The sequence below is a fragment of the Sphaeramia orbicularis genome, chromosome 6 (genome assembly GCF_902148855.1).
Source record: "Sphaeramia orbicularis chromosome 6, fSphaOr1.1, whole genome shotgun sequence".
NCBI classification, from domain to species: domain Eukaryota; kingdom Metazoa; phylum Chordata; class Actinopteri; order Kurtiformes; family Apogonidae; genus Sphaeramia; species Sphaeramia orbicularis.
Window position 1 is genome coordinate 2,934,064 of NC_043962.1, and position 26,927 is coordinate 2,960,990.

At 42.8% G+C, this 26,927-nt stretch overlaps 1 protein-coding gene and 1 pseudogene across 2 annotated transcripts; both read right to left on the reverse strand.

Annotated features, from left to right (window-relative positions):
* The window catches only part of LOC115421684 (CCR4-NOT transcription complex subunit 1-like), a 969,367-nt pseudogene that overhangs the window by 843,187 nt on the left and 99,253 nt on the right, over nt 1-26,927 (reverse strand).
* syt19 (synaptotagmin XIX) lies at nt 4,644-26,689 on the reverse strand. 2 transcript variants are annotated; one of them, XM_030137675.1, is made up of 9 exons: nt 26,583-26,689; nt 12,201-12,437; nt 12,017-12,090; nt 9,749-9,856; nt 9,470-9,655; nt 8,860-9,009; nt 6,178-6,297; nt 5,139-5,250; nt 4,644-5,059 (listed from the first exon to the last, which is right to left on the reverse strand). In XM_030137675.1, exons 2-9 carry the CDS (start codon nt 12,400-12,402, stop codon nt 4,752-4,754), a joined length of 1,260 nt encoding a protein of 419 aa, XP_029993535.1. In that variant the 5' UTR covers nt 12,403-12,437; nt 26,583-26,689; the 3' UTR covers nt 4,644-4,751. The 2 variants fall into 2 exon arrangements, with proteins under 2 accessions (XP_029993535.1, XP_029993534.1); XM_030137674.1 differs by having other exon boundaries at nt 9,470-9,856.

Here is a 26,927-nt window from a genome sequence, read left to right on the forward strand (position 1 = left end):
AGGTTTGTGTCAGCAGTGGCTGTTCTGGTCTCTATGGGTTAATTTCAACACCTGACAGATGTGCAAATATCAACCTCTTTTGCCCATTTCACTGTGACAGTGAAAATAGTAAAATAGGTATGTTTTTTGGTAAAGAAAATGACCTAAATCTCCTTCTGATGATTATTGACTATGGTTTATTGACTATGGTGAATGGAGCATAATGATGAATGTGTAGATATTTCATTTATTTTATAGGTATTTTAATATCCAATTAAAACCAAAAAAAAAGGTGAAGCCTCTAAAATATGCCAAGTGTTCTAATAATTCTGACCAGTGCTGTATAAATTAAAACAAAACAAACATCAGGTTTGCTAACAATGTCACATCGTGATCACCTCACATTAAAATTTTGGGATTTTACTGTCATTGAGACAGGCAGTGGGACAGTGACTGACATTCAGGTCAGAAACTCTAAACCAGGGGTGTCCAACTCACTTTAGTTCAGGGGCCACAAACAGCCTAATACAGGCATGTCCAAAGTCTGGCCCGGGGGCCAATCATGGCCCGCGGTCAGATTTTATACGGCCCACAGCTTGGGTTTTATATTATATTCTTTATGGCCTGCTTGGACTGTTGAACCGAGTACATAAATCATAAAAGGTTCAAATGCAGTTCCTCCTTTCACCTCATGGCGGCAGCACCACTCTAACGCTATCAGGCTCTGTGACTTTGCCGTGAACCTTTTTCGGTAATTTCTGACCATGGTGCCTGTAAATAAAAGAAGGAAAGTTGACAGTGAGGGCCGCCGCTTCCAGGAGAAATGGGAATTACAATTTTTTTCACTGAAAATTGAGGCGATTTTGTTTGCCGAATTTGTCAAGAGACTGTTGTCTTGTTTAAGGAATTCAATGTAAAGACACACTAGCAGATAAAACATGCTAACGCATACGACAAGCTAGCAGGGAGTGAGCGTTCTGAAAAAGTGAAGCACATTCCAGCTGCTTTAAACTCCCAACAGTGACTCTTCATGTGAACCTGAGTTCAGTGAATTCACCACCAAGGCAGGATACCAAGTTGCCAGGTTAGTTGCCTCTAACTGCTGGTGTTATGTACTTATAGATGTGACACAAAATATTACTTTCTGAATGATTTTGTGAAAGACAAGAGTAAGAGTCATATGTTTTCATCTTAAACGTTAACAGACTTTGCATTACTGAGTAATATATGAGTAATGAGTACTCATATAAGTCATGTTTAAAATGAATGTGGGGTTAAGATTTTTATCAACTTGGAAGTTTAAGATACTCCATACAGTTTGTTCTATGTTATCTGACTCCAGATGTGAAAGGAAGGCAGAATTGTCTTTTTGTTTTTTTTTTGTTTTTTTTTAACTTGTTCACACCTGAGTGGCTTAGATTTGGTTACACTGCCATTTTAAAAAATGATATTGTGACAATGAAAATAAAATTGTTGTAGAACAGCGCATTTATATGTAATTTTTACTGTTTAAAAAATGTCTGAAGGGACCACTGGCCCCTGGCAATGTCCACATTATCAGATCTGGCCCTCTTGAAAAAAAATTTTGGACACCCCTGGCCTAATATGATGTAAAGTGCACCGGACTAGTAAAATAATATAAATAATAGGATAAGAACTGATCAATAATATCAGCTCCAAAGTTTTGTCTATGTTTTCCGTAATGAAACTGTTTACATCTATGAACTGTACTTGAACATAACATGAACAAATGTGAACAACCTGAAAATTCTTAAGAAAAACAAGTGTAATGTTAACAATATTACGCCTTGGTTTATCATTTATACATGTGCATCACAACTGACAGGTCACAGTGGATCTACAAATACACACAACATTTAGTAACAGGCAGAATATTGTTAAAATTCCACATACTTCTCTTGAGACATTTCAGGTTATTCACATTTTTGTAAAAGGTTAGTCTGCAAATGTAAACATTTTTGTATTATTTTACTTTTTTTACACTAAAACAAAGAGGAAATTGTATGTTTTTCATTATCTATAGGCTATTATGATAGTATTTTACTGGTCTGACCTAAAATGATTTTAACACCATTGATTGTTAATTTCTTTAGTGTAATTTTTGCATTTCACAACTTGGAAGAGACCCCGGGGGTACTGGACATTTTTTTGGAAAAGTACATTAAATAAGTCATGTACTGAATACAAAATAAATAATGAGAATGAATGCTGAAATATAAAACACAATAAATACATTCATATAATAGTTGTACTGCCCATCATCTTGTTGAAGCTTTGGTAACATTTGAAGAACATTAATATTTCATATTATTCAAAATGAGTTGGAGTAGATGAGAAATCACTTTTGGTTGATGAAAGGTTCGTTTATTTTTCTTATCAATGAAAGAGGACACTTCTTAGTTTATATTTTGCACAAAATGTACTTTGAAAAATGTGGGTTTTTCTATATATTACAGTTAAATATATGGTTGTTTAAAAAGTTTTGAAAACATAAACAGACACCTTTGGCACAGGAACAGATTTAGCCTAATTTTTTTAATCAGAAATGCTGAAGCGAGAGTTGGGGGTACTTGGATAAAAAAAATTTAAAAAAAAAAAAGTCTATTTCAGGGGGTATTTCACTGTAAAAAGTTTTGAGAACCACTGTGTTAGTAGGGATCGACTCCACAACAGAGGTTGTCCTGTGATGTGTTACCAGTGAAGTGGAATTTTATTGGTTAATTTCCTTTTCCCTGTCAACTATAACAACTTTTAATAAGGAATGAATCACTCCATCTTAACCCTACAGAGGATTTAGTTCTGGAATGTTCAGGATGAGAATGTGGCTGTATGAACTTCCACCCCCAGATGGCAGCAGAGGACAGCGCATTCAGACATGTCGAATCAAACGACCTTAGAGCATTAAACCAACATTTGGAATGGTCTATGCAGAGCAGTTTTGTAAATGTAAATTATTTATTTAGTTAGTACAAATCCAGTTCCATATTAGTCACACAGATGCCATCAGTTAATGTTCTTATAAATATCATGTGTACATTCTTGGTAAATACTTAATGCAGCATCAGAACAGATGTGACAAAGCCTACTATGACTGAACGATGGTGCAAAACTACTAATTTTAACATAAATAGTGTGTATTACACACACTGTAGCCAAAAAATAAATAAATACAGAAAGAAAAGTCCCCTCCTGGATTGAACTCTGCAAACAGATTAAACTCTCTCTTTCTCTGACTCCATGAGGAAATTTAAAGTATTTTTTACTGTTGTTGTTTTTAAGTTTGTGGATACTGCAGGAACCTGTACATTTCTCTATGGGATGAATAAAGTATCTATCTATCTATCTATCTATCTATCTATCTATCTATCTATCTATCTATCTATCTATCTATCTATCTATCTATCTATCTATCTATCTATCTATCTATCTATCTATCTATCTATCTATCTATCTATCGTTCTATCTATCGTTCTATCTATCGTTCTATCGTTCTATCGTTCTATCGTTCTATCTATCGTTCTATCGTTCTATCGTTCTATCGTTCTATCTATCGTTCTATCTATCGTTCTATCGTTCTAACATTCTATCATTCTATCTATCTATCGTTCTATCTATCATTCTATCTATCGTTCTATCTATCGTTCTATCCTTCTATCTATCATTCTATCTATCGTTCTATCTATCGTTCTATCCTTCTATCTATCATTCTATCTATCGTTCTATCTATCGTTCTATCGTTCTATCTATCGTTCTATTGTTCTATCATTCTATTATTCTATCTATCTATTGTTCTAGAGCCTTTCATTAGAGTGTTACTGTAGAGAATAGTGTGTTTCATTTGGAGATAACTTTTTTAACTGACACATTAAGGACTGTGGTATGCTGGGAGATTTCAGCCTCTGTCTACTTTGAATTCTTCATCCCTGCCACCATATTCCATTTTCAGAAGTGCTTCTGCTGCCGTTCATGAAATACTGTAAATTGATGGCCCTGAAATAAGCAAACTGCCTAAATGCATAATTGTGTCTTGAAAATATTCCTTAAATATCCACTCCCAAATAACGTAAACAAATAACATCACAACAGTTTTTTTACAAAACTGCTACTACTCTTGCTGTGTCCATTTACAATAATGTATAGGCACTTTTCACACACAGTGGCACCACGGGTACAATGCCACTAGTTTTCTAAATAAGTCGAAGCAGGAATGAGCGTCAAGAGAGTAAGGACAGACAGACAGACATACAGACAGACAGACAGGCAGACAGACAGACAGACAGATAGACATACAGACAGGCAGACAGACAGACAGACAGGCAGGCAGGCAGACAGACAGACAGGCAGGCAGGCAGGCAGACATACAGACAGCCAGGCAGACAGACAGACAGACAGCCAGGCAGACAGACAGACAGACAGACAGGCAGACAGACAGACAGACAAGCAGACAGACAGACATGCAGACAGGTAGACAGACAGGCAGACAGACATACAGACAGACAGGCAGACAGACAGACAGGCAGACAGACATACAGACAGACATACAGACAGACAGACATACAAACAGACAGACAGACATACAGACAGACAGACATACAGACATACAGACAGACATACAGACAGACAGACAGACATACATACAGACAGGCAGACAGACATACAGGCAGACAGACATACAGACAGGCAGACAGACAGACAGACAGACAGACAGACAGACAGACAGGCAGACAGACAGACAGACAGACAGGCGTCCTTTACAGTAGCAGGCCGTGCCACATGGCTGTGGGCTGGCGGACCGAGTGCATCATCAGGCTCCAGTGTTTGTCTTCTGAATGCTTCTGCTTCCCAACAGTCAACTGTCCAATCAGACGCTTGGCTGATTTCCTTGCCGCGTCCTTCGCATAAACAGACACCAGTATTTTACATTGTTCCAAAGGAAGCTCCGGCAGCGAGAAGAGGAAGACCTGATTGAAGACGGTCACCAGGGAGTAGGAGAGCACAGAGGTTTTGTGGTGTCTGAGTTTGCACTGGTTCCACTGGACACTGATCCTGGCACACAGAGCTGCGCACAACAGACAGAAGGTGAGGAACTGAAGCACACAAACGCCACAGATGGAGGATTTATGTGGGCTTTGGTTTACCTGCTTCTGAGGAAATGTCAACCAGGACCAGTCTGACCTTTAAAAGTCCAACCTCCAGCCTCTGAGACGTGGGTAGAAACTTTAAGGACAGCAGCACCTCCCCGACCAGATCCTGTCAGAACAGACAGAAGGACCCGTTCAGCTGTGACATGACTGTCGAGACTTCAACAGAAAAAAGAGTCACTGGGAGCATGAGGACGGAGCTTTCCTCTGTCTGACGCACTGAACGGAGAGAAGTCACGGCAACACGAAAAATAAGTTTAACTTTTTCATTTAATTTTATTTATTCATTCCAATCTCAATGATTGGAAAGGATTGGAAAAATAACATTAAATTATGAAAAACATTTACATTTTACAAACTATCCAAACAAAAAGATGTGAATTACCTGAAAAAATGAAATTTCTGAAGAAAAATAAGAAGAAATAATAATACTAAGAAGAAAAAATTGATCAATATTTTGCCTCAATTTATGATTTATACATGTGCATTAGAGGTCAGATCTACGAAGGCACAAAACAGGCAGAATATTGTAAAAACTGCACTGATTTTTCTTTCGACATTTCAGGTCGTTCATATTTGTCCTGGTTATTGACGTTTTATTATTAAAGGATATCAGAATTTAATGTTCTTTGCAATAAACCAAAGAAAAAAATGGTGTTGCTGTTATTTATCAGCATGATGTCATTTTTTTCCCACATTAAACCAAGAAAAACATTTGGAGTCATAATTTTGAGGTTATTATGTTGTTATTTTCGAGTTCGACACCCTTGACTCTTATTTATTTATTTAATTTTTGGTTTTGGTTTTATTTTTTTCTATTATTATTATTATTATTATTATTATTATTATTATTATTATTATTATTATTATTATTATTATATTTTTAGTAATTTAATATTAATTAATATCTTCTGCACTTTACAAATTCATCCTGTGGGTCAGATTGGACCCTTTGGCAGGCTGGTTTGGGCCCTGGGCCACATGTCTGACACCTGTGCTATCCATGATGTGAAACATGCATGTTCGTCCACATTACCTTCTGCGGTGCCTTCAGTTCCTCCTGCAGCTCCAGAGGATAGGACACATTGATCTGACCCAGAGGTTTTCTCACCTCCCCCAACACCACATGTCTGGAAAACTTATCAAAATCCCTCACCTGGAAAAACAAAGTCACATGAGAAACAAAAAAAATACCCACACACTCACAGAAGTTTAGATTTAGATGTGTGGTGTTTTAGAAACGGTCTAATTTTCTGCTCAGACCTTTGGCATCCACCTGTTTTTAACCCATAAAGACCCCCAGCTACTTCTGTGGCAGTTCCCAAATGAATATTTCTGTATTTTAACCTTTCTGAAGTGATTTATCACCATTTATTATGATATTGTCCTCTGTATTTTATGTTTTTTTCAGTTAAAATCAAGTTTTTCCCTATATTTCATTCACTGATCATGTAGATGTTTATAAAAGCTCAGAGTAAAGTTAGTGGTTATTGGATCAAAACAATGAAAACTGAAGAAAAAAAACCTCATTAACTCAGTGGTTCTCAGTCTTTTTCTGTTGGCCCCCCTTTGGAGGATGATGAACCTCCAGTCCCCCCTCAACCCCAACAACACTGTAACAGTGATGCAATTAGAACATTTATTGAAAAATCATCAATATTGTATCAATACTTTTTGCTTTTCCTTGAAGAATTTGTTGTTCAAATTAAAAATAACTAAGATTTTTGCTTAAATAATACAAATAAACTCAACCAGACTGCTCCGAGACAATAATTGTCCAGATAAAAATAGGAAATGTGCAACTATCTTTCAACTATGACAATAAGGTCACCAAATGTTGGTACCAAAGATGAACATTTGACCAGTATCAGTGGGTCACTGATTACCACTACTGTTATTACAGATGATCCCACTGCATTAACTGAACATAAACCCAGTGTGTCCATCCACTGACACTGATCCAACTCCATGGGTTTGACTGGGGAATCGATGTTGGAGAAGATGACGGTGTTTCCACGGTAACTACGGAGCCTCTGAACGTCCAAATATGGTCATATCTGATGACCATGAAAAGATGAAGAACTGTATTTGACACCAATTATTGACACGGATTGTTAGAATTAGTGGATCAACGGAAATTAAACAGTTTAGATTTGTAGATGGTTTAGGTTAAAGGCGGACGTTTGGGTCTGTAAGGGTTAAAGGTGGACGTTTGGGTCTGTAAGGGTTAAAGGTGGACGTTTGGGTCTTTCAGGGTTAAAGGTGGACGTTTGGGTCTTTCAGGGTTAAAGGTGGACGTTTGGGTCTGTAAGGGTTAAAGGTGGACGTTTGGGTCTTTAAGGGTTAAAGGTGGACGTTTGGGTCTGTAAGGGTTAAAGGTGGACATTTGGGTCTTTAAGGGTTAAAGGTGGACGTTTGGGTCTGTAAGGGTTAAAGGCGGACGTTTGGGTCTTTCAGGGTTAAAGGTGGACGTTTGGGTCTTTAAGGGTTAAAGGTGGACGTTTGGGTCTTTCAGGGTTAAAGGTGGACGTTTGGGTCTTTAAGGGTTAAAGGTGGACGTTTGGGTCTGTAAGGGTTAAAGGTGGACGTTTGGGTCTTTAAGGGTTAAAGGTGGACGTTTGGGTCTGTAAGGGTTAAAGGTGGACATTTGGGTCTTTAAGGGTTAAAGGTGGACGTTTGGGTCTGTAAGGGTTAAAGGCGGACGTTTGGGTCTGTGAGGGTTAAAGGTGGACGTTTGGGTCTTTAAGGGTTAAAGGTGGACGTTTGGGTCTGTAAGGGTTAAAGGTGGACGTTTGGGTCTTTAAGGGTTAAAGGCGGACGTTTGGGTCTTTAAGGGTTAAAGGTGGACGTTTGGGTCTGTAAGGGTTAAAGGTGGACGTTTGGGTCTGTAAGGGTTAAAGGTGGACGTTGGGTCTGTAAGGGTTAAAGGCGGACGTTTGGGTCTGTAAGGGTTAAAGGTGGACGTTTGGGTCTTTAAGGGTTAAAGGTGGACGTTTGGGTCTTTAAGGGTTAAAGGTGGACGTTTGGGTCTTTCAGGGTTAAAGGTGGACGTTTGGGTCTTTAAGGGTTAAAGGTGGACGTTTGGGTCTGTAAGGGTTAAAGGCGGACGTTTGGGTCTGTAAGGGTTAAAGGTGGACGTTTGGGTCTTTAAGGGTTAAAGGTGGACGTTTGGGTCTTTAAGGGTTAAAGGTGGACGTTTGGGTCTTTCAGGGTTAAAGGTGGACGTTTGGGTCTTTAAGGGTTAAAGGTGGACGTTTGGGTCTTTAAGGGTTAAAGGTGGACGTTTGGGTCTGTAAGGGTTAAAGGCGGACGTTTGGGTCTGTAAGGGTTAAAGGCGGACGTTTGGGTCTTTCAGGGTTAAAGGTGGACGTTTGGGTCTTTAAGGGTTAAAGTTGGACGTTTGGGTCTGTAAGGGTTAAAGGTGGACGTTTGGGTCTGTAAGGGTTAAAGGTGGACGTTTGGGTCTTTAAGGGTTAAAGGCGGACGTTTGGGTCTTTAAGGGTTAAAGGTGGACGTTTGGGTCTGTAAGGGTTAAAGGTGGACGTTTGGGTCTGTAAGGGTTAAAGGTGGACGTTTGGGTCTGTAAGGGTTAAAGGCGGACGTTTGGGTCTGTAAGGGTTAAAGGCGGACGTTTGTGTCTTTAATGGTCCTCATGTCCCTGAACTCTACCCTAATGCCCTCTACAGTGGACAGTGTGTCAGGTGTAGTTGTGCAGGACCTCCATCCTCAGTGCGATGCGATGCAGTTCTTTATCTCCTTGCAGGGTGCAGCTGAACTGGTCTCCAAACAGAGGATTACAGCTGCCTTTCACAATGCGACTACGCCACTCCTGCAGCACCGCCCACAGGCCAGGGGGCGTGTCCTTCCCCTAATAGGATGACAGCGGTAATCCTTTATGTAGTACAGGTATGAACAGCACAGGGACGCTGAAGGGCAGAGCTGACGTATGTGTGCACGTGAAACTAGGGCACGCTCAGTCCAACAGGAAATATGAAATAAGGTCTGTTAAAGCTGAGCCACAGAATCAGAACGACAGAACGATAGATAGAACAATAGACTGATAGAACGATAGAACAATAGAACGATAGAACAATAGATAGATAGAACTAAACTAAAACTAAGCATTTAAAAAAAAAACTAATAAAAACTATCAAACCTGCTCTAAAAATGAATTCAAACAAACTGAATTAGAGAAAAAAAGTCCAAACTAAATAAAACTAAACTAGAATGAAAAATCCAAAACTATTAGAACCTTGGTGTGGATCACAGACTCAGATGTGTTGAACTCCTTTTATTGTGGAGGTGTGTTGGTCGTTCGTCTGCGTTACCTCCTCATCTTTGCTGCCTTCTGTCTCCTCTCCTTCTGCCCCCGCCCACATGAGTCGAAGCCTGACAAAAGGCTGGAGGGTGCGGGTGGGGTGGTGTTCCTCCAGACCCTCCACCTGCAGGACGGTGACCACCAGACGAGACTGCAGCCGGTCGAAGAAGACGGAGAAACGCAGAGATCCACAGACCTGGAGATGGAGAAGAGGAGAAGGAAACAGTGTTCTGTCAGTCTGAAGTGTGCTGCAGCCTGTGGGTCCACATGTGTTCACTTCAGTTTGGACCTTCTCAGGTGTTATTTGTTTGTCGGTGCACTCCTCTGGGGCGTGGAACACTGAAGCCTCCAACAGACAGCGACTCAACCTGTGAACCTGAGCACTGACGTCCTCCACCTGTGCAACACACACACACACACACACACACACACACACACACACACCAAGGTTATTATCATTAACTAAAACTAACGAAATGACCAAAACTAGAATTGAAAAAACATTTTCATTCACTGAAATAAATAAAAATTATAATTCAAAGAAAAACCATAACTAACTGAAACTGTATTGTTTGTTTACAAAACTAACTAAAACAGATAAAAATTATGAATCAAATTCCCTTCGTTTTTGTCTTTGTCAATGTCGGATTGATACGAAATTGATTTATTTCGCTGTAGTAATTTTAGCTGGCGGCACCACATGATATTTAACGGTCCGTCACTTGTGGTCACTACTAGAGACTAAAGTTGGGAGAAAGCAGCAGACTCCTGTCTGGGATTTATTTGAATAAAAGATATGAAAAAACTAAATTAAAACTAAGCATTTAGAGAAAAAAAAAGAAAATTAATCAGAACTATCAACCTGCTCTAAAAACAAATGAAAACTAACTGAATTGGAGAAAAAAAAGTCCAAACTAAATAAAACTAAACTAGAATGAAAAATCCAAAACTATTAGAACCTTGACACAAACACACACACACACACACACACACACATCCAGTAGTGTTCCTTATCAGTGGTTTTATTACTAACGACACTAACTCTAGTTTGGTTTTATTAGACTTGTCTCCTCTGGGTTTAAACACATGCTCTCCCTAACCCTTAAATACATGGAGGATGTAGATCACAGGTGTCAAACATGCGGCCCAGGGGCCAAACCCGGTCCACCAAAGGGTCCAGTCCGACCCCTGGGATGAAGCTGTGAAATGCAAACATTACACTGAAGAAATTAACAGTCAAGGATGTTCAAATCATTTTAGGTCAATTCAGTCTACAGTGGACCAGACCAGTAAAATATTATCATAATAACCAATAAATAATTAAATTTGTCTCTTTGTTTTAGTGTAAAAAAAAAAAAAAGTAAAATTACACAAAAATGTTTACATTTACACTCTAGCCTTTTACAAAAAATGTGAATATCTGAAATGTCTTAAGAGCAGTATGTGGAATTTTAATAATATTCTGCCTGTTATTTAATGTTGTGTGTTTTTGTAGATCCACTGTGATCTGTCAGTTGTGATTCACATGTATAAATGATAAACTAAGATGTAATATTGTTAACATTGCACTTATTTTTGGGGCTGTAAGAAAATATCAGTTCTGCAATATATTGTGATATTTCATTTCACAATACTGTATTGATATTAAAAAGTACTGTATCAATATTTTTAGGTATTCATTCAAATGCAGATATTGTGGAGGTTCATTTTTTTGGTTTTCTTTATTGTTCATATCTTATTTATTTTGATTTAACACTGTTTTATTAAATAATGGTTATTTGAATCATCCCAAAAGCACTTTTTTCTGTCTGAGAGGCAGATGTCGGTTCCTTTGTTTGGACTGAACTCAAATCCTGTTCTGATGTTAGTTGTGAACTAATAGAATCTGAACATTTGAACAGGATCTGAAACTGGAATGTCTGGAAAACAGAATTTCAGTTTGAACACAGTTGGAACATTTGCTGATAGAACATTAGATCCTCTTGGGATCAAATACAAATGTGTTTAGTATTTGTGCAGATTTCTGCTGGAATTCAGTTCTTCAAGGAAATAATCATTTAAAAAAAAAAAAGAAGCAAACAAAATATTGCCTTTTTAACAGTATCATGATATATCGTATTGTGATCCGTGTGTTGTGATTTGTATCGTATCACCAGATTCTTGCCGATACACAGCCCTGGTTATTTTACTAACACATTTTCAGGTTGTTCAAATCTGTTCATATTATGTTCAAGTACAATTCATAGATGTAAACATTTTCATAACGGAATTTACTTTTTCACTCCTTTCATTCATTCTTATCCTATTATTTATATTATTGTACTGGTCCGGCCCACTTTAGATCGTATTAGGCTGAATGTGGAACTGAACTAAAATGAGTTTGACAGCCCTGGTGTAGAGGCTGTGCAGATCTGCAGGATACAAGTTCTGGACACAATAAGACAAAAAATAAAAACTGCTCAAGAAAGGTTAAATACAGAGAAAAATATGCTCAGTGAACAGACCCAGAAGTCTCCCTGGGTCTTTAAGGGTTCACTTCTTCTTCTTTGTGCTGTACCTTGGTACTGGGCTCTCCTGTGGATCCATCTGCAGATGTCCACATGGGTCCTGAACGCAGCAGGTCGTCACACACTGGAATGACAGGGTTCTCATTGGTCACTGCCTCCACATTCAGTTCATGCTCATCACCTTCCAGATCCTTCAGTCAGATCCGGTCTCACCTGGGTCTGAGCCGGTCTCACCTGGGTCTGGTCCGGTGTGCGTAGCGTACGTTTGTGTACAACACCTGAAGGTCTGCCACACCAAGATGCCCAACGCCATCAGGAGCAGAGTGACGGACACGCCCAGGATGAGGTACTTGACGGGTTCAGGGAAGGGCATCCTCAGCTCTACAGAGGCCGACAGCGCCCCCACAGGACCCAGGTAATCCATCAGTGTCACCATGGCGATTCTACAGCCATGTGACCTGTGACACGCCTCTGCACCACACGCACAAAGACCAGAAGAGGTTAAAGGTGGACGTTTGGGTCTGTGAGGGTTAAAGGTGGACGTTTGGGTCTGTAAGGGTTAAAGGTGGACGTTTGGGTCTGTAAGGGTTAAAGGTGGACGTTTGGGTTTTAAGGGTTAAAGGTGGACGTTTGGGTCTTTAAGGGTTAAAGGTGGACGTTTGGTCTGTAAGGGTTAAAGGTGGACGTTTGGGTCTGTAAGGGTTAAAGGTGGACGTTTGGGTCTGTAAGGGTTAAAGGTGGACGTTTGGGTGTGTAAGGGTTAAAGGTGGACGTTTGGGTGTGTAAGGGTTAAAGGTGGACGTTTGGGTGTGTAAGGGTTAAAGGTGGACGTTTGGGTGTGTAAGGGTTAAAGGTGGACGTTTGGGTCTGTAAGGGTTAAAGGTGGACGTTTGGGTCTGTGAGGGTTAAAGGTGGACGTTTGGGTTTGTAAGGGTTAAAGGTGGACGTTTGGGTCTTTAAGGGTTAAAGGTGGACGTTTGGGTCTGTAAGGGTTAAAGGTGGACGTTTGGGTCTTTAAGGGTTAAAGGTGGACGTTTGGGTGTTTAAGGGTTAAAGGTGGACGTTTGGGTCTGTAAGGGTTAAAGGTGGACGTTTGGGTCTTTAAGGGTTAAAGGTGGACGTTTGGGTCTGTAAGGGTTAAAGGTGGACGTTTGGGTCTTTAAGGGTTAAAGGTGGACGTTTGGGTCTGTAAGGGTTAAAGGTGGACGTTTGGGTTGTAAGGGTTAAAGGTGGACGTTTGGGTTTGTAGGGTTAAAGGTGGACGTTTGGGTCTGTAAGGGTTAAAGGTGGACGTTTGGGTCTGTAAGGGTTAAAGGTGGACGTTTGGGTCTTTAAGGGTTTAAAGGTGGACGTTTGGGTCTGTAAGGGTTAAAGGTGGACGTTTGGGTCTGTAAGGGTTAAAGGTGGACGTTTGGGTCTTTAAGGGTTAAAGGTGGACGTTTGGGTCTGTAAGGGTTAAAGGTGGACGTTTGGGTGTGTAAGGGTTAAAGGTGGACGTTTGGGTCTGTTAAGGGTTAAAGGTGGACGTTTGGGTCTGTAAGGGTTAAAGGTGGACGTTTGGGTCTGTAAGGGTTAAAGGTGGACGTTTGGGTCTGTAAGGTTAAAGGTGGACGTTTGGGTCTGTAAGGGTTAAAGGTGGACGTTTGGGTCTGTAAGGGTTAAAGGTGGACGTTTGGGTGTGTAAGGGTTAAAGGTGGACGTTGGGCCTTTAAGGGTTAAAGGTGGACGTTTGGGTCTTTCAGGGTTAAAGGTGGACGTTTTGGGTGTTTAAGGGTTAAAGGTGGACGTTTGGGTGTTTAAGGGTTAAAGGTGGACGTTTGGGTCTGTAAGGGTTAAAGGTGGACGTTTGGGTCTTTTAAGGGTTAAAGGTGGACGTTTGGGTCTGTAAGGGTTAAAGGTGGACGTTTGGGTTTTAAGGGTTAAAGGTGGACGTTTGGGTCTGTAAGGGTTAAAGGTGGACGTTTGGGTCTGTAAGGGTTAAAGGTGGACGTTTGGGTCTGTAAGGGTTAAAGGTGGACGTTTGGGTCTGTAAGGGTTAAGGTGGACGTTTGGGTCTTTAAGGGTTAAAGGTGGACGTTTGGGTCTTTAAGGGTTAAAGGTGGACGTTTGGGTCTGTAAGGGTTAAAGGTGGACGTTTGGGTCTGTAAGGGTTAAAGGTGGACGTTTGGGTCTGTAAGGGTTAAAGGTGGACGTTGGGTTTTTAAGGGTTAAAGGTGGACGTTTGGGTCTTTAAGGGTTAAAGGTGGACGTTTGGTCTGTAAGGGTTAAAGGTGGACGTTTGGGTCTGTAAGGGTTAAAGGTGGACGTTTGGGTCTGTGAGGGTTAAAGGTGGACGTTTGGGTTTTTAAGGGTTAAAGGTGGACGTTTGGGTGTGTAAGGGTTAAAGGTGGACGTTTGGGTGTGTAAGGGTTAAAGGTGGACGTTTGGGTGTGTAAGGGTTAAAGGTGGACGTTTGGGTCTGTAAGGGTTAAAGGTGGACGTTTGGGTCTGTGAGGGTTAAAGGTGGACGTTTGGGTTTTTAAGGGTTAAAGGTGGACGTTTGGGTCTTTCAGGGTTAAAGGTGGACGTTTGGGTCTTTCAGGGTTAAAGGTGGACGTTTGGGTCTTTCAGGGTTAAAGGTGGACGTTTGGGTGTTTAAGGGTTAAAGGTGGACGTTTGGGTCTGTAAGGGTTAAAGGTGGACGTTTGGGTTTTAAGGGTTAAAGGTGGACGTTTGGGTCTGTAAGGGTTAAAGGTGGACGTTTGGGTCTTTAAGGGTTAAAGGTGGACGTTTGGGTCTGTAAGGGTTAAAGGTGGACGTTTGGGTGTGTAAGGGTTAAAGGTGGACGTTTGGGTCTGTAAGGGTTAAAGGTGGACGTTTGGGTTTTAAGGGTTAAAGGTGGACGTTTGGGTCTGTAAGGGTTAAAGGTGGACGTTTGGGTTTTAAGGGTTAAAGGTGGACGTTTGGGTCTGTAAGGGTTAAAGGTGGACGTTTGGGTCTGTAAGGGTTAAAGGTGGACGTTTGGGTTTTTAAGGGTTAAAGGTGGACGTTTGGGTCTGTAAGGGTTAAAGGTGGACGTTTGGGTGTGTAAGGGTTAAAGGTGGACGTTTGGGTCTTTAAGGGTTAAAGGTGGACGTTTGGGTCTGTAAGGGTTAAAGGTGGACGTTTGGGTCTGTAAGGGTTAAAGGTGGACGTTTGGGTGTGTAAGGGTTAAAGGTGGACGTTTGGGTCTGTAAGGGTTAAAGGTGGACGTTTGGGTCTGTGAGGGTTAAAGGTGGACGTTTGGGTTTTTAAGGGTTAAAGGTGGACGTTTGGGTCTTTCAGGGTTAAAGGTGGACGTTTGGGTCTGTAAGGGTTAAAGGTGGACGTTTGGGTCTTTCAGGGTTAAAGGTGGACGTTTGGGTGTTTAAGGGTTAAAGGTGGACGTTTGGGTGTTTAAGGGTTAAAGGTGGACGTTTGGGTCTGTAAGGGTTAAAGGTGGACGTTTGGGTTTTTAAGGGTTAAAGGTGGACGTTTGGGTCTGTAAGGGTTAAAGGTGGACGTTTGGGTTTTTAAGGGTTAAAGGTGGACGTTTGGGTCTGTAAGGGTTAAAGGTGGACGTTTGGGTGTGTAAGGGTTAAAGGTGGACGTTTGGGTCTGTGAGGGTTAAAGGTGGACGTTTGGGTTTTTAAGGGTTAAAGGTGGACGTTTGGGTCTGTAAGGGTTAAAGGTGGACGTTTGGGTTTTTAAGGGTTAAAGGTGGACGTTTGGGTCTGTAAGAGTTAAAGGTGGACGTTTGGGTCTGTAAGGGTTAAAGGTGGACGTTTGGGTTTTTAAGGGTTAAAGGTGGACGTTTGGGTCTTTAAGGGTTAAAGGTGGACGTTTGGGTGTGTAAGGGTTAAAGGTGGACGTTTGGGTCTGTAAGGGTTAAAGGTGGACGTTTGGGTCTGTTAGGGTTAAAGGTGGACGTTTGGGTCTGTGAGGGTTAAAGGTGGACGTTTGGGTTTTTAAGGGTTAAAGGTGGACGTTTGGGTCTGTAAGGGTTAAAGGTGGACGTTGGGTCTGTAAGGGTTAAAGGTGGACGTTTGGGTGTTTAAGGGTTAAAGGTGGACGTTTGGGTCTGTAAGGGTTAAAGGTGGACGTTTGGGTCTTTAAGGGTTAAAGGTGGACGTTTGGGTCTGTAAGGGTTAAAGGTGGACGTTTGGGTCTGTAAGGGTTAAAGGTGGACGTTTGGATCTTTAAGGGTTAAAGGTGGACGTTTGGGTCTGTAAGGGTTAAAGGTGGACGTTTGGGTCTGTAAGGGTTAAAGGTGGACGTTTGGATCTTTAAGGGTTAAAGGTGGACGTTTGGGTCTGTAAGGGTTAAAGGTGGACGTTTGGGTCTGTAAGGGTTAAAGGTGGACGTTTGGGTCTGTAAGGGTTAAAGGTGGACGTTTGGGTCTGTAAGGGTTAAAGGTGGACGTTTGGGTCTGTAAGGGTTAAAGGTGGACGTTTGGGTCTGTAAGGGTTAAAGGTGGACGTTTGGGTCTGTAAGGGTTAAAGGTGGACGTTTGGGTTTTTAAGGGTTAAAGGTGGACGTTTGGGTCTGTAAGGGTTAAAGGTGGACGTTTGGGTTTTTAAGGGTTAAAGGTGGACGTTTGGGTCTGTAAGAGTTAAAGGTGGACGTTTGGGTCTGTAAGGGTTAAAGGTGGACGTTTGGGTCTGTAAGGGTTAAAGGTGGACGTTTGGGTCTGTAAAGGTTAAAGGTGGACGTTTGGGTCTGTAAGGGTTAAAGGTGGACGTTTGGGTCTGTAAGGGTTAAAGGTGGACGTTTGGGTTTTAAGGGTTAAAGGTGGACGTTTGGGTGTGTAAGGGTTAAAGGTGGACGTTTGGGTCTGTAAGGGTTAAAGGTGGACGTTTGGGTCTGTAAGGGTTAAAGGTGGACGTTTGGGTCTGTAAGGGTTAAAGGTGGACGTTTGGGTCTGTAAGGGTTAAAGGTGGACGTTTGGGTCTGTAAGGGTTAAAGGTGGACGTTTGGGTCTGTAAGAGTTAAAGGTGGACGTTTGGGTCTGTAAGGGTTAAAGGTGGACGTTTGGGTTTTAAGGGTTAAAGGTGGACGTTTGGGTCTTTAAGGGTTAAAGGTGGACGTTTGGGTGTGTAAGGGTTAAAGGTGGACGTTTGGGTCTGTAAGGGTTAAAGGTGGACGTTTGGGTCTGTAAGGGTTAAAGGTGGACGTTTGGGTCTGTAAGGGTTAAAGGTGGACGTTTGGGTGTGTAAGGGTTAAAGGTGGACATTTGGGTCTGTAAGGGTTAAAGGTGGACGTTTGGGTCTGTGAGGGTTAAAGGTGGACGTTTGGGTGTGTAAGGGTTAAAGGTGGACGTTTGGGTCTGTAAGGGTTAAAGGTGGACGTTTGGGTCTGTGAGGGTTAAAGGTGGACGTTTGGGTTTTTAAGGGTTAAAGGTGGACGTTTGGGTCTTTAAGGGTTAAAGGTGGACGTTTGGGTCTGTAAGGGTTAAAGGTGGACGTTTGGGTCTTTCAGGGTTAAAGGTGGACGTTTGGGTTGTTAAGGGTTAAAGGTGGACGTTTGGGTCTGTAAGGGTTAAAGGTGGACGTTTGGGTCTTTAAGGGTTAAAGGTGGACGTTTGGGTCTGTAAGGGTTAAAGGTGGACGTTTGGGTTTTAAGGGTTAAAGGTGGACGTTTGGGTCTGTAAGGGTTAAAGGTGGACGTTTGGGTGTGTAAGGGTTAAAGGTGGACGTTTGGGTCTGTGAGGGTTAAAGGTGGACGTTTGGGTTTTAAGGGTTAAAGGTGGACGTTTGGGTCTGTAAGGGTTAAAGGTGGACGTTTGGGTTTTTAAGGGTTAAAGGTGGACGTTTGGGTCTGTAAGAGTTAAAGGTGGACGTTTGGGTCTGTAAGGGTTAAAGGTGGACGTTTGGGTTTTAAGGGTTAAAGGTGGACGTTTGGGTCTTTAAGGGTTAAAGGTGGACGTTTGGGTGTGTAAGGGTTAAAGGTGGACGTTTGGGTCTTTAAGGGTTAAAGGTGGACGTTTGGGTCTGTAAGGGTTAAAGGTGGACGTTTGGGTCTGTAAGGGTTAAAGGTGGACGTTTGGGTGTGTAAGGGTTAAAGGTGGACGTTTGGGTCTGTAAGGGTTAAAGGTGGACGTTTGGGTCTGTAGGGGTTAAAGGTGGACGTTTGGGTTTTAAGGGTTAAAGGTGGACGTTTGGGTCTTTCAGGGTTAAAGGTGGACGTTTGGGTCTGTAAGGGTTAAAGGTGGACGTTTGGGTCTTTAAGGGTTAAAGGTGGACGTTTGGGTGTTAAGGGTTAAAGGTGGACGTTTGGGTGTTTAAGGGTTAAAGGTGGACGTTTGGGTCTGTAAGGGTTAAAGGTGGACGTTTGGGTTTTTAAGGGTTAAAGGTGGACGTTTGGGTCTGTAAGGGTTAAAGGTGGACGTTTGGGTTTTTAAGGGTTAAAGGTGGACGTTTGGGTCTGTAAGGGTTAAAGGTGGACGTTTGGGTCTGTAAGGGTTAAAGGTGGACGTTTGGGTCTGTAAGGGTTAAAGGTGGACGTTTGGGTCTGTAAGGGTTAAAGGTGGACGTTTGGGTTTTTAAGGGTTAAAGGTGGACGTTTGGGTCTTTAAGGGTTAAAGGTGGACGTTTGGGTCTGTAAGGGTTAAAGGTGGACGTTTGGGTCTGTAAGGGTTAAAGGTGGACGTTTGGGTCTGTAAGGGTTAAAGGTGGACGTTTGGGTTTTAAGGGTTAAAGGTGGACGTTTGGGTCTTTAAGGGTTAAAGGTGGACGTTTGGGTCTGTAAGGGTTAAAGGTGGACGTTTGGGTCTGTAAGGGTTAAAGGTGGACGTTTGGGTCTGTAAGGGTTAAAGGTGGACGTTTGGGTTTTAAGGGTTAAAGGTGGACGTTTGGGTCTGTAAGGGTTAAAGGTGGACGTTTGGGTGTGTAAGGGTTAAAGGTGGACGTTTGGGTGTGTAAGGGTTAAAGGTGGACGTTTGGGTCTGTAAGGGTTAAAGGTGGACGTTTGGGTCTGTAAGGGTTAAAGGTGGACGTTTGGGTGTTTAAGGGTTAAAGGTGGACGTTTGGGTCTTTAAGGGTTAAAGGTGGACGTTTGGGTCTGTAAGGGTTAAAGGTGGACGTTTGGGTCTTTAAGGGTTAAAGGTGGACGTTTGGGTGTTTAAGGGTTAAAGGTGGACGTTTGGGTCTGTAAGGGTTAAAGGTGGACGTTTGGGTCTTTAAGGGTTAAAGGTGGACGTTTGGGTCTGTAAGGGTTAAAGGTGGACGTTTGGGTTTTTAAGGGTTAAAGGTGGACGTTTGGGTCTGTAAGGGTAAAGGTGGACGTTTGGGTTGTAAGGGTTAAAGGTGGACGTTTGGGTCTGTAAGGGTTAAGGTGGACGTTTGGGTTTTAAGGGTTAAAGGTGGACGTTTGGGTCTGTAAGGGTTAAAGGTGGACGTTTGGGTTTTTAAGGGTTAAAGGTGGACGTTTGGGTCTGTAAGGGTTAAAGGTGGACGTTTGGGTCTGTAAGGGTTAAAGGTGGACGTTTGGGTTTTTAAGGGTTAAAGGTGGACGTTTGGGTCTTTAAGGGTTAAAGGTGGACGTTTGGGTGTGTAAGGGTTAAAGGTGGACGTTTGGGTCTTTAAGGGTTAAAGGTGGACGTTTGGGTCTGTAAGGGTTAAAGGTGGACGTTTGGGTCTGTAAGGGTTAAAGGTGGACGTTTGGGTGTGTAAGGGTTAAAGGTGGACGTTTGGGTCTGTAAGGGTTAAAGGTGGACGTTTGGGTCTGTGAGGGTTAAAGGTGGACGTTTGGGTTTTTAAGGGTTAAAGGTGGACGTTTGGGTCTTTCAGGGTTAAAGGTGGACGTTTGGGTCTGTAAGGGTTAAAGGTGGACGTTTGGGTCTTTCAGGGTTAAAGGTGGACGTTTGGGTGTTTAAGGGTTAAAGGTGGACGTTTGGGTGTTTAAGGGTTAAAGGTGGACGTTTGGGTCTGTAGGGGTAAAGGTGGACGTTTGGGTTTTTAAGGGTTAAAGGTGGACGTTTGGGTCTGTAAGGGTTAAAGGTGGACGTTTGGGTTTTAAGGGTTAAAGGTGGACGTTTGGGTCTGTAAGGGTTAAAGGTGGACGTTTGGGTGTGTAAGGGTTAAAGGTGGACGTTTGGGTCTGTGAGGGTTAAAGGTGGACGTTTGGGTTTTTAAGGGTTAAAGGTGGACGTTGGGTCTGTAAGGGTTAAGGTGGACGTTTGGGTTTTTAAGGGTTAAAGGTGGACGTTTGGGTTCTGTAAGAGTTAAAGGTGGACGTTTGGGTCTGTAAGGGTTAAAGGTGGACGTTTGGGTTGTAAGGGTTAAAGGTGGACGTTTGGGTGTTTAAGGGTTAAAGGTGGACGTTTGGGTCTGTAAGGGTTAAAGGTGGACGTTTGGGTCTGTAAGGGTTAAAGGTGGACGTTTGGGTCTGTAAGGGTTAAAGGTGGACGTTTGGGTGTGTAAGGGTTAAAGGTGGACGTTTGGGTCTTAAAGGGTTAAAGGTGGACGTTTGGGTCTGTAAGGGTTAAAGGTGGACGTTTGGGTCTGTAAGGGTTAAAGGTGGACGTTTGGGTCTGTAGGGTTAAAGGTGGACGTTTGGGTCTTTAAGGGTTAAAGGTGGACGTTGGGTCTGTAAGGGTTAAAGGTGGACGTTTGGGTCTGTAAGGGTTAAAGGTGGACGTTTGGGTCTGTAAGGTTAAAGGTGGACGTTTGGGTCTGTAAGGGTTAAAGGTGGACGTTTGGGTCTGTAAGGGTTAAAGGTTGGACGTTTGGGTCTGTAAGGGTTAAAGGTGGACGTTTGGGTGTGTAAGGGTTAAAGGTGGACGTTTGGGTCTGTAAGGGTTAAAGGTGGACGTTTGGGTCTGTAAGGGTTAAAGGTGGACGTTTGGATCTTTAAGGGTTAAAGGTGGACGTTTGGGTCTGTAAGGGTTAAAGGTGGACGTTTGGGTCTGTAAGGGTTAAAGGTGGACGTTTGGGTCTGTAAGGGTTAAAGGTGGACGTTTGGGTTTTAAGGGTTAAAGGTGGACGTTTGGGTCTGTAAGGGTTAAAGGTGGACGTTTGGGTTTTTAAGGGTTAAAGGTGGACGTTTGGGTCTGTAAGAGTTAAAGGTGGACGTTTGGGTCTGTAAGGGTTAAAGGTGGACATTTGGGTGTGTAAGGGTTAAAGGTGGACGTTTGGGTCTGTAAAGGTTAAAGGTGGACGTTTGGGTCTGTAAGGGTTAAAGGTGGACGTTTGGGTCTGTAAGGGTTAAAGCTGGACGTTTGGGTTTTTAAGGGTTAAAGGTGGACGTTTGGGTGTGTAAGGGTTAAAGGTGGACGTTTGGGTCTGTAAGGGTTAAAGGTGGACGTTTGGGTCTGTAAGGGTTAAAGGTGGACGTTTGGGTCTGTAAGGGTTAAAGGTGGACGTTTGGGTCTGTAAGGGTTAAAGGTGGACGTTTGGGTTTTAAGGGTTAAAGGTGGACGTTTGGGTCTGTAAGAGGTTAAAGGTGGACGTTTGGGTCTGTAAGGGTTAAAGGTGGACGTTTGGGTTTTAAGGGTTAAAGGTGGACGTTTGGGTCTGTAAGGGTTAAAGGTGGACGTTTGGGTGTTTAAGGGTTAAAGGTGGACGTTTGGGTCTGTAAGGGTTAAAGGTGGACGTTTGGGTCTGTAAGGGTTAAAGGTGGACGTTTGGGTCTGTAAGGGTTAAAGGTGGACGTTTGGGTGTGTAAGGGTTAAAGGTGGACGTTTGGGTCTGTAAGGGTTAAAGGTGGACGTTTGGGTCTGTAAGGGTTAAAGGTGGACGTTTGGGTTTTAAGGGTTAAAGGCTGGACGTTTGGGTCTTTCAGGGTTAAAGGTGGACGTTTGGGTCTGTAAGGGTTAAAGGTGGACGTTTGGGTCTTTCAGGGTTAAAGGTGGACGTTTGGGTGTTTAAGGGTTAAAGGTGGACGTTTGGGTCTGTAAGGGTTAAAGGTGGATGTTTGGGTTTTTAAGGGTTAAAGGTGGACGTTTGGGTCTGTAAGGGTTAAAGGTGGACGTTTGGGTGTTTAAGGGTTAAAGGTGGACGTTTGGGTCTGTAAGGGTTAAAGGTGGACGTTTGGGTTTTTAAGGGTTAAAGGTGGACGTTTGGGTCTGTAAGGGTTAAAGGTGGACGTTTGGGTGTGTAAGGGTTAAAGGTGGACGTTTGGGTCTGTGAGGGTTAAAGGTGGACGTTTGGGTTTTTAAGGGTTAAAGGTGGACGTTTGGGTCTGTAAGAGTTAAAGGTGGACGTTTGGGTCTGTAAGGGTTAAAGGTGAACGTTTGGGTCTTTAAGGGTTAAAGGTGGACGTTTGGGTTTTAAGGGTTAAAGGTGGACGTTTGGGTCTTTAAGGGTTAAAGGTGGACGTTTGGGTGTGTAAGGGTTAAAGGTGGACGTTTGGGTCTGTAAGGGTTAAAGGTGGACGTTTGGGTCTGTGAGGGTTAAAGGTGGACGTTTGGGTCTGTGAGGGTTAAAGGTGGACGTTTGGGTTTTTAAGGGTTAAAGGTGGACGTTTGGGTCTGTAAGGGTTAAAGGTGGACGTTTGGGTCTGTAAGGGTTAAAGGTGGACGTTTGGGTGTTTAAGGGTTAAAGGTGGACGTTTGGGTCTGTAAGGGTTAAAGGTGGACGTTTGGGTTTTTAAGGGTTAAAGGTGGACGTTTGGGTCTGTAAGGGTTAAAGGTGGACGTTTGGGTCTGTGAGGGTTAAAGGTGGACGTTTGGGTCTGTGAGGGTTAAAGGTGGACGTTTGGGTCTGTGAGGGTTAAAGGTGGACGTTTGGGTTTTTAAGGGTTAAAGGTGGACGTTTGGGTCTGTAAGGGTTAAAGGTGGACGTTTGGGTCTGTAAGGGTTAAAGGTGGACGTTTGGGTGTTTAAGGGTTAAAGGTGGACATTTGGGTCTGTAAGGGTTAAAGGTGGACGTTTGGGTTTTTAAGGGTTAAAGGTGGACGTTTGGGTTTGTAAGGGTTAAAGGTGGACGTTTGGGTCTGTGAGGGTTAAAGGTGGACGTTTGGGTTTTTAAGGGTTAAAGGTGGACGTTTGGGTCTGTAAGGGTTAAAGGTGGACGTTTGGGTCTGTAAGGGTTAAAGGTGGGCGTTTGGGTCTGTAAGGGTTAAAGGTGGACGTTTGGGTCTGTAAGGGTTAAAGGTGGACGTTTGGGTCTGTAAGGGTTAAAGGTGGACGTTTGGGTTTTTAAGGGTTAAAGGTGGACGTTTGGGTCTGTAAGAGTTAAAGGTGGACGTTTGGGTCTGTAAGGGTTAAAGGTGGACGTTTGGGTTTTTAAGGGTTAAAGGTGGACGTTTGGGTTTTTAAGGGTTAAAGGTGGACGTTTGGGTCTGTAAGGGTTAAAGGTGGACGTTTGGGTTTTAAGGGTTAAAGGTGGACGTTTGGGTCTGTAAGGGTTAAAGGTGGACGTTTGGGTCTGTAAGGGTTAAAGGTGGACGTTTGGGTCTGTAAGGTTAAAGGTGGACGTTTGGGTCTGTAAGGGTTAAAGGTGGACGTTTGGGTCTGTAAGGGTTAAAGGTGGACGTTTGGGTCTGTAAGGGTTAAAGGTGGACGTTTGGGTTTTAAGGGTTAAAGGTGGACGTTTGGGTCTGTAAGAGGTTAAAGGTGGACGTTTGGGTCTGTAAGGGTTAAAGGTGGACGTTTGGGTTTTAAGGGTTAAAGGTGGACGTTTGGGTCTTTAAGGGTTAAAGGTGGACGTTTGGGTCTGTAAGGGTTAAAGGCTGGACGTTTGGGTTTTAAGGGTTAAAGGTGGACGTTTGGGTCTGTAAGGGTTAAAGGTGGACGTTTGGGTCTGTGAGGGTTAAAGGTGGACGTTTGGGTTTTTAAGGGTTAAAGGTGGACGTTTGGGTCTGTAAGGGTTAAAGGTGGACGTTTGGGTCTGTAAGGGTTAAAGGTGGACGTTTGGGTCTGTGAGGGTTAAAGGTGGACGTTTGGGTTTTTAAGGGTTAAAGGTGGACGTTTGGGTCTGTAAGGGTTAAAGGTGGACGTTTGGGTCTGTAAGGGTTAAAGGTGGACGTTTGGGTCTTTCAGGGTTAAAGGTGGACGTTTGGGTGTTTAAGGGTTAAAGGTGGACGTTTGGGTCTGTAAGGGTTAAAGGTGGACGTTTGGGTTTTAAGGGTTAAAGGTGGACGTTTGGGTCTGTAAGGGTTAAAGGTGGACGTTTGGGTCTGTGAGGGTTAAAGGTGGACGTTTGGGTTTTTAAGGGTTAAAGGTGGACGTTTGGGTCTGTAAGGGTTAAAGGTGGACGTTTGGGTTTTTAAGGGTTAAAGGTGGACGTTTGGGTTTTTAAGGGTTAAAGGTGGACGTTTGGGTCTGTAAGAGTTAAAGGTGGACGTTTGGGTCTGTAAGGGTTAAAGGTGGACGTTTGGGTCTTTAAGGGTTAAAGGTGGACGTTTGGGTGTGTAAGGGTTAAAGGTGGACGTTTGGGTCTGTAAGGGTTAAAGGTGGACGTTTGGGTCTGTGAGGGTTAAAGGTGGACGTTTGGGTCTGTGAGGGTTAAAGGTGGACGTTTGGGTTTTTAAGGGTTAAAGGTGGACGTTTGGGTCTGTAAGGGTTAAAGGTGGACGTTTGGGTCTGTAAGGGTTAAAGGTGGACGTTTGGGTGTTTAAGGGTTAAAGGTGGACGTTTGGGTCTGTAAGGGTTAAAGGTGGACGTTTGGGTTTTTAAGGGTTAAAGGTGGACGTTTGGGTCTGTGAGGGTTAAAGGTGGACGTTTGGGTCTGTGAGGGTTAAAGGTGAATGTTTGGGTCTGTGAGGGTTAAAGGTGGACGTTTGGGTGTTTAAGGGTTAAAGGTGGACGTTTGGGTCTTTAAGGGTTAAAGGTGGACGTTTGGGTCTTTAAGGGTTAAAGGTGGACATTTGGGTCTGTGAGGGTTAAAGGTGGACGTTTGGGTTTTTAAGGGTTAAAGGTGGACGTTTTGGTCTGTGAGGGTTAAAGGTGGACGTTTGGGTTTTTAAGGGTTAAAGGTGGACGTTTGGGTCTGTGAGGGTTAAAGGTGGACGTTTGGGTCTGTGAGGGTTAAAGGTGGACATTTGGGTCTTTAATAGGAGACTGGGTTTGACTCCAGAAGAACCTCAGAGTTCTGACAGCGGAAGAATTCAATAAAAGTCTGATAAAATGAATCCAAAAACCCAAATAAACACATAAAGAAATATTAAATACAGAACAAACACTAAAGTTACCCTCGTCTTACAGCTGTTGTGTTTTTGGATGAAGCACATGATGCCTTTGACTGACGCCAACTCCTGCTGCAGTCATGTGACACAGAAATAAAACTATGTACACAAAGGTATAATGAAAACCAAACACTGTTTTAACCCTTACAGACCCAAACGTTCACCTTTAACCCTTACAGACCCAAACGTCCACCTTTAACCCTTACAGACCCAAACGTCCACCTTTAACCCTTACAGACCCAAACGTTCACCTTTAACCCTTACAGACCCAAACGTCCACCTTTAACCCTTACAGACCCAAACGTTCACCTTTAACCCTTACAGACCCAAACGTCCACCTTTAACCCTTACAGACCCAAACGTCCACCTTTAACCCTTACAGACCCAAACGTTCACCTTTAACCCTTACAGACCCAAACGTCCACCTTTAACCCTTAGACCCAAACGTCCACCTTTAACCCTTACAGACCCAAACGTTCACCTTTAACCCTTACAGACCCAAACGTCCACCTTTAACCCTTAGACCCAAACGTCCACCTTTAACCCTTACAGACCCAAACGTCCACCTTTAACCCTTACAGACCCAAACGTTCACCTTTAACCCTTACAGACCCAAACGTCCACCTTTAACCCTTAGACCCAAACGTCCACCTTTAACCCTTACAGACCCAAACGTCCACCTTTAACCCTTACAGACCCAAACGTCCACCTTTAACCCTTAAAAACCCAAACGTCCACCTTTAACCCTTACAGACCCAAACGTCCACCTTTAACCCTTACAGACCCAAATGTCCACCTTTAACCCTCACAGACCCAAACGTCCACCTTTAACCCTTACAGACCCAAACGTCCACCTTTAACCCTTAAAAACCCAAACGTCCACCTTTAACCCTTACAGACCCAAACGTCCACCTTTAACCCTTACAGACCCAAACGTCCACCTTTAACCCTCACAGACCCAAACGTCCACCTTTAACCCTTAAAAACCCAAATGTCCACCTTTAACCCTTACAGACCCAAACGTCCACCTTTAACCCTTACCTCACAGTATTTCACATTTTGACCCATACTGTACTTTATAAACTCCAGCCAACCAACATTTAGAACTTCATTTCTCTTTGTTAGTGACTCATATTTGGTAAAATGTCTGTACTTTTATTCTGGAGGTATTTTACTTTTAGTTCAGTGTAATCTATTCAGAACACTGACATATTGTCCTAGTTTTGTTGTATCATGTATCAGAACAAACAAATGTTGGTCGAACATCAGGTTCATAATCCATCTGAGCTGACGTATGAACACACTCTAGAGTTTTCAGTTCCACATGTAAACATCAGTTTAAATACAGCCACACACAAATATATGATAGAAATATACTCTGAAATAATGACAATAAATATACACGACAATTCCATCTGCTAATACTCACAACACAAACACTGTTCTACTGTTGACTTGATGTTTCAGTGGGATTATCAGCTGTAGTTAACATACCTTCAGACAGGAGTCACATATTAGAGCTGAAACGCACCAGTCCAACCTGTGAGCTACAACTGAAACAGCACATCTGAAACAGGAGGCACATACGACCATCAGCTGTCTGTTCCTGCTGTATCTGGCACCAGTGTACACACATTACACACACACACGCACACACACACAGCCTTCTGGGTAAACTGGTTTTTCTTACATGTAAATGACATTTGAGAGCTTAACATGATGCTTAACACTTTATTGGCCAAGTGACTATTTTTGGTCATTTCCACACACATTATAAGACACTATCTGGGTTTAATGACACTTTTACTAAATTATTATTTAAATTTATTTATTAGACAC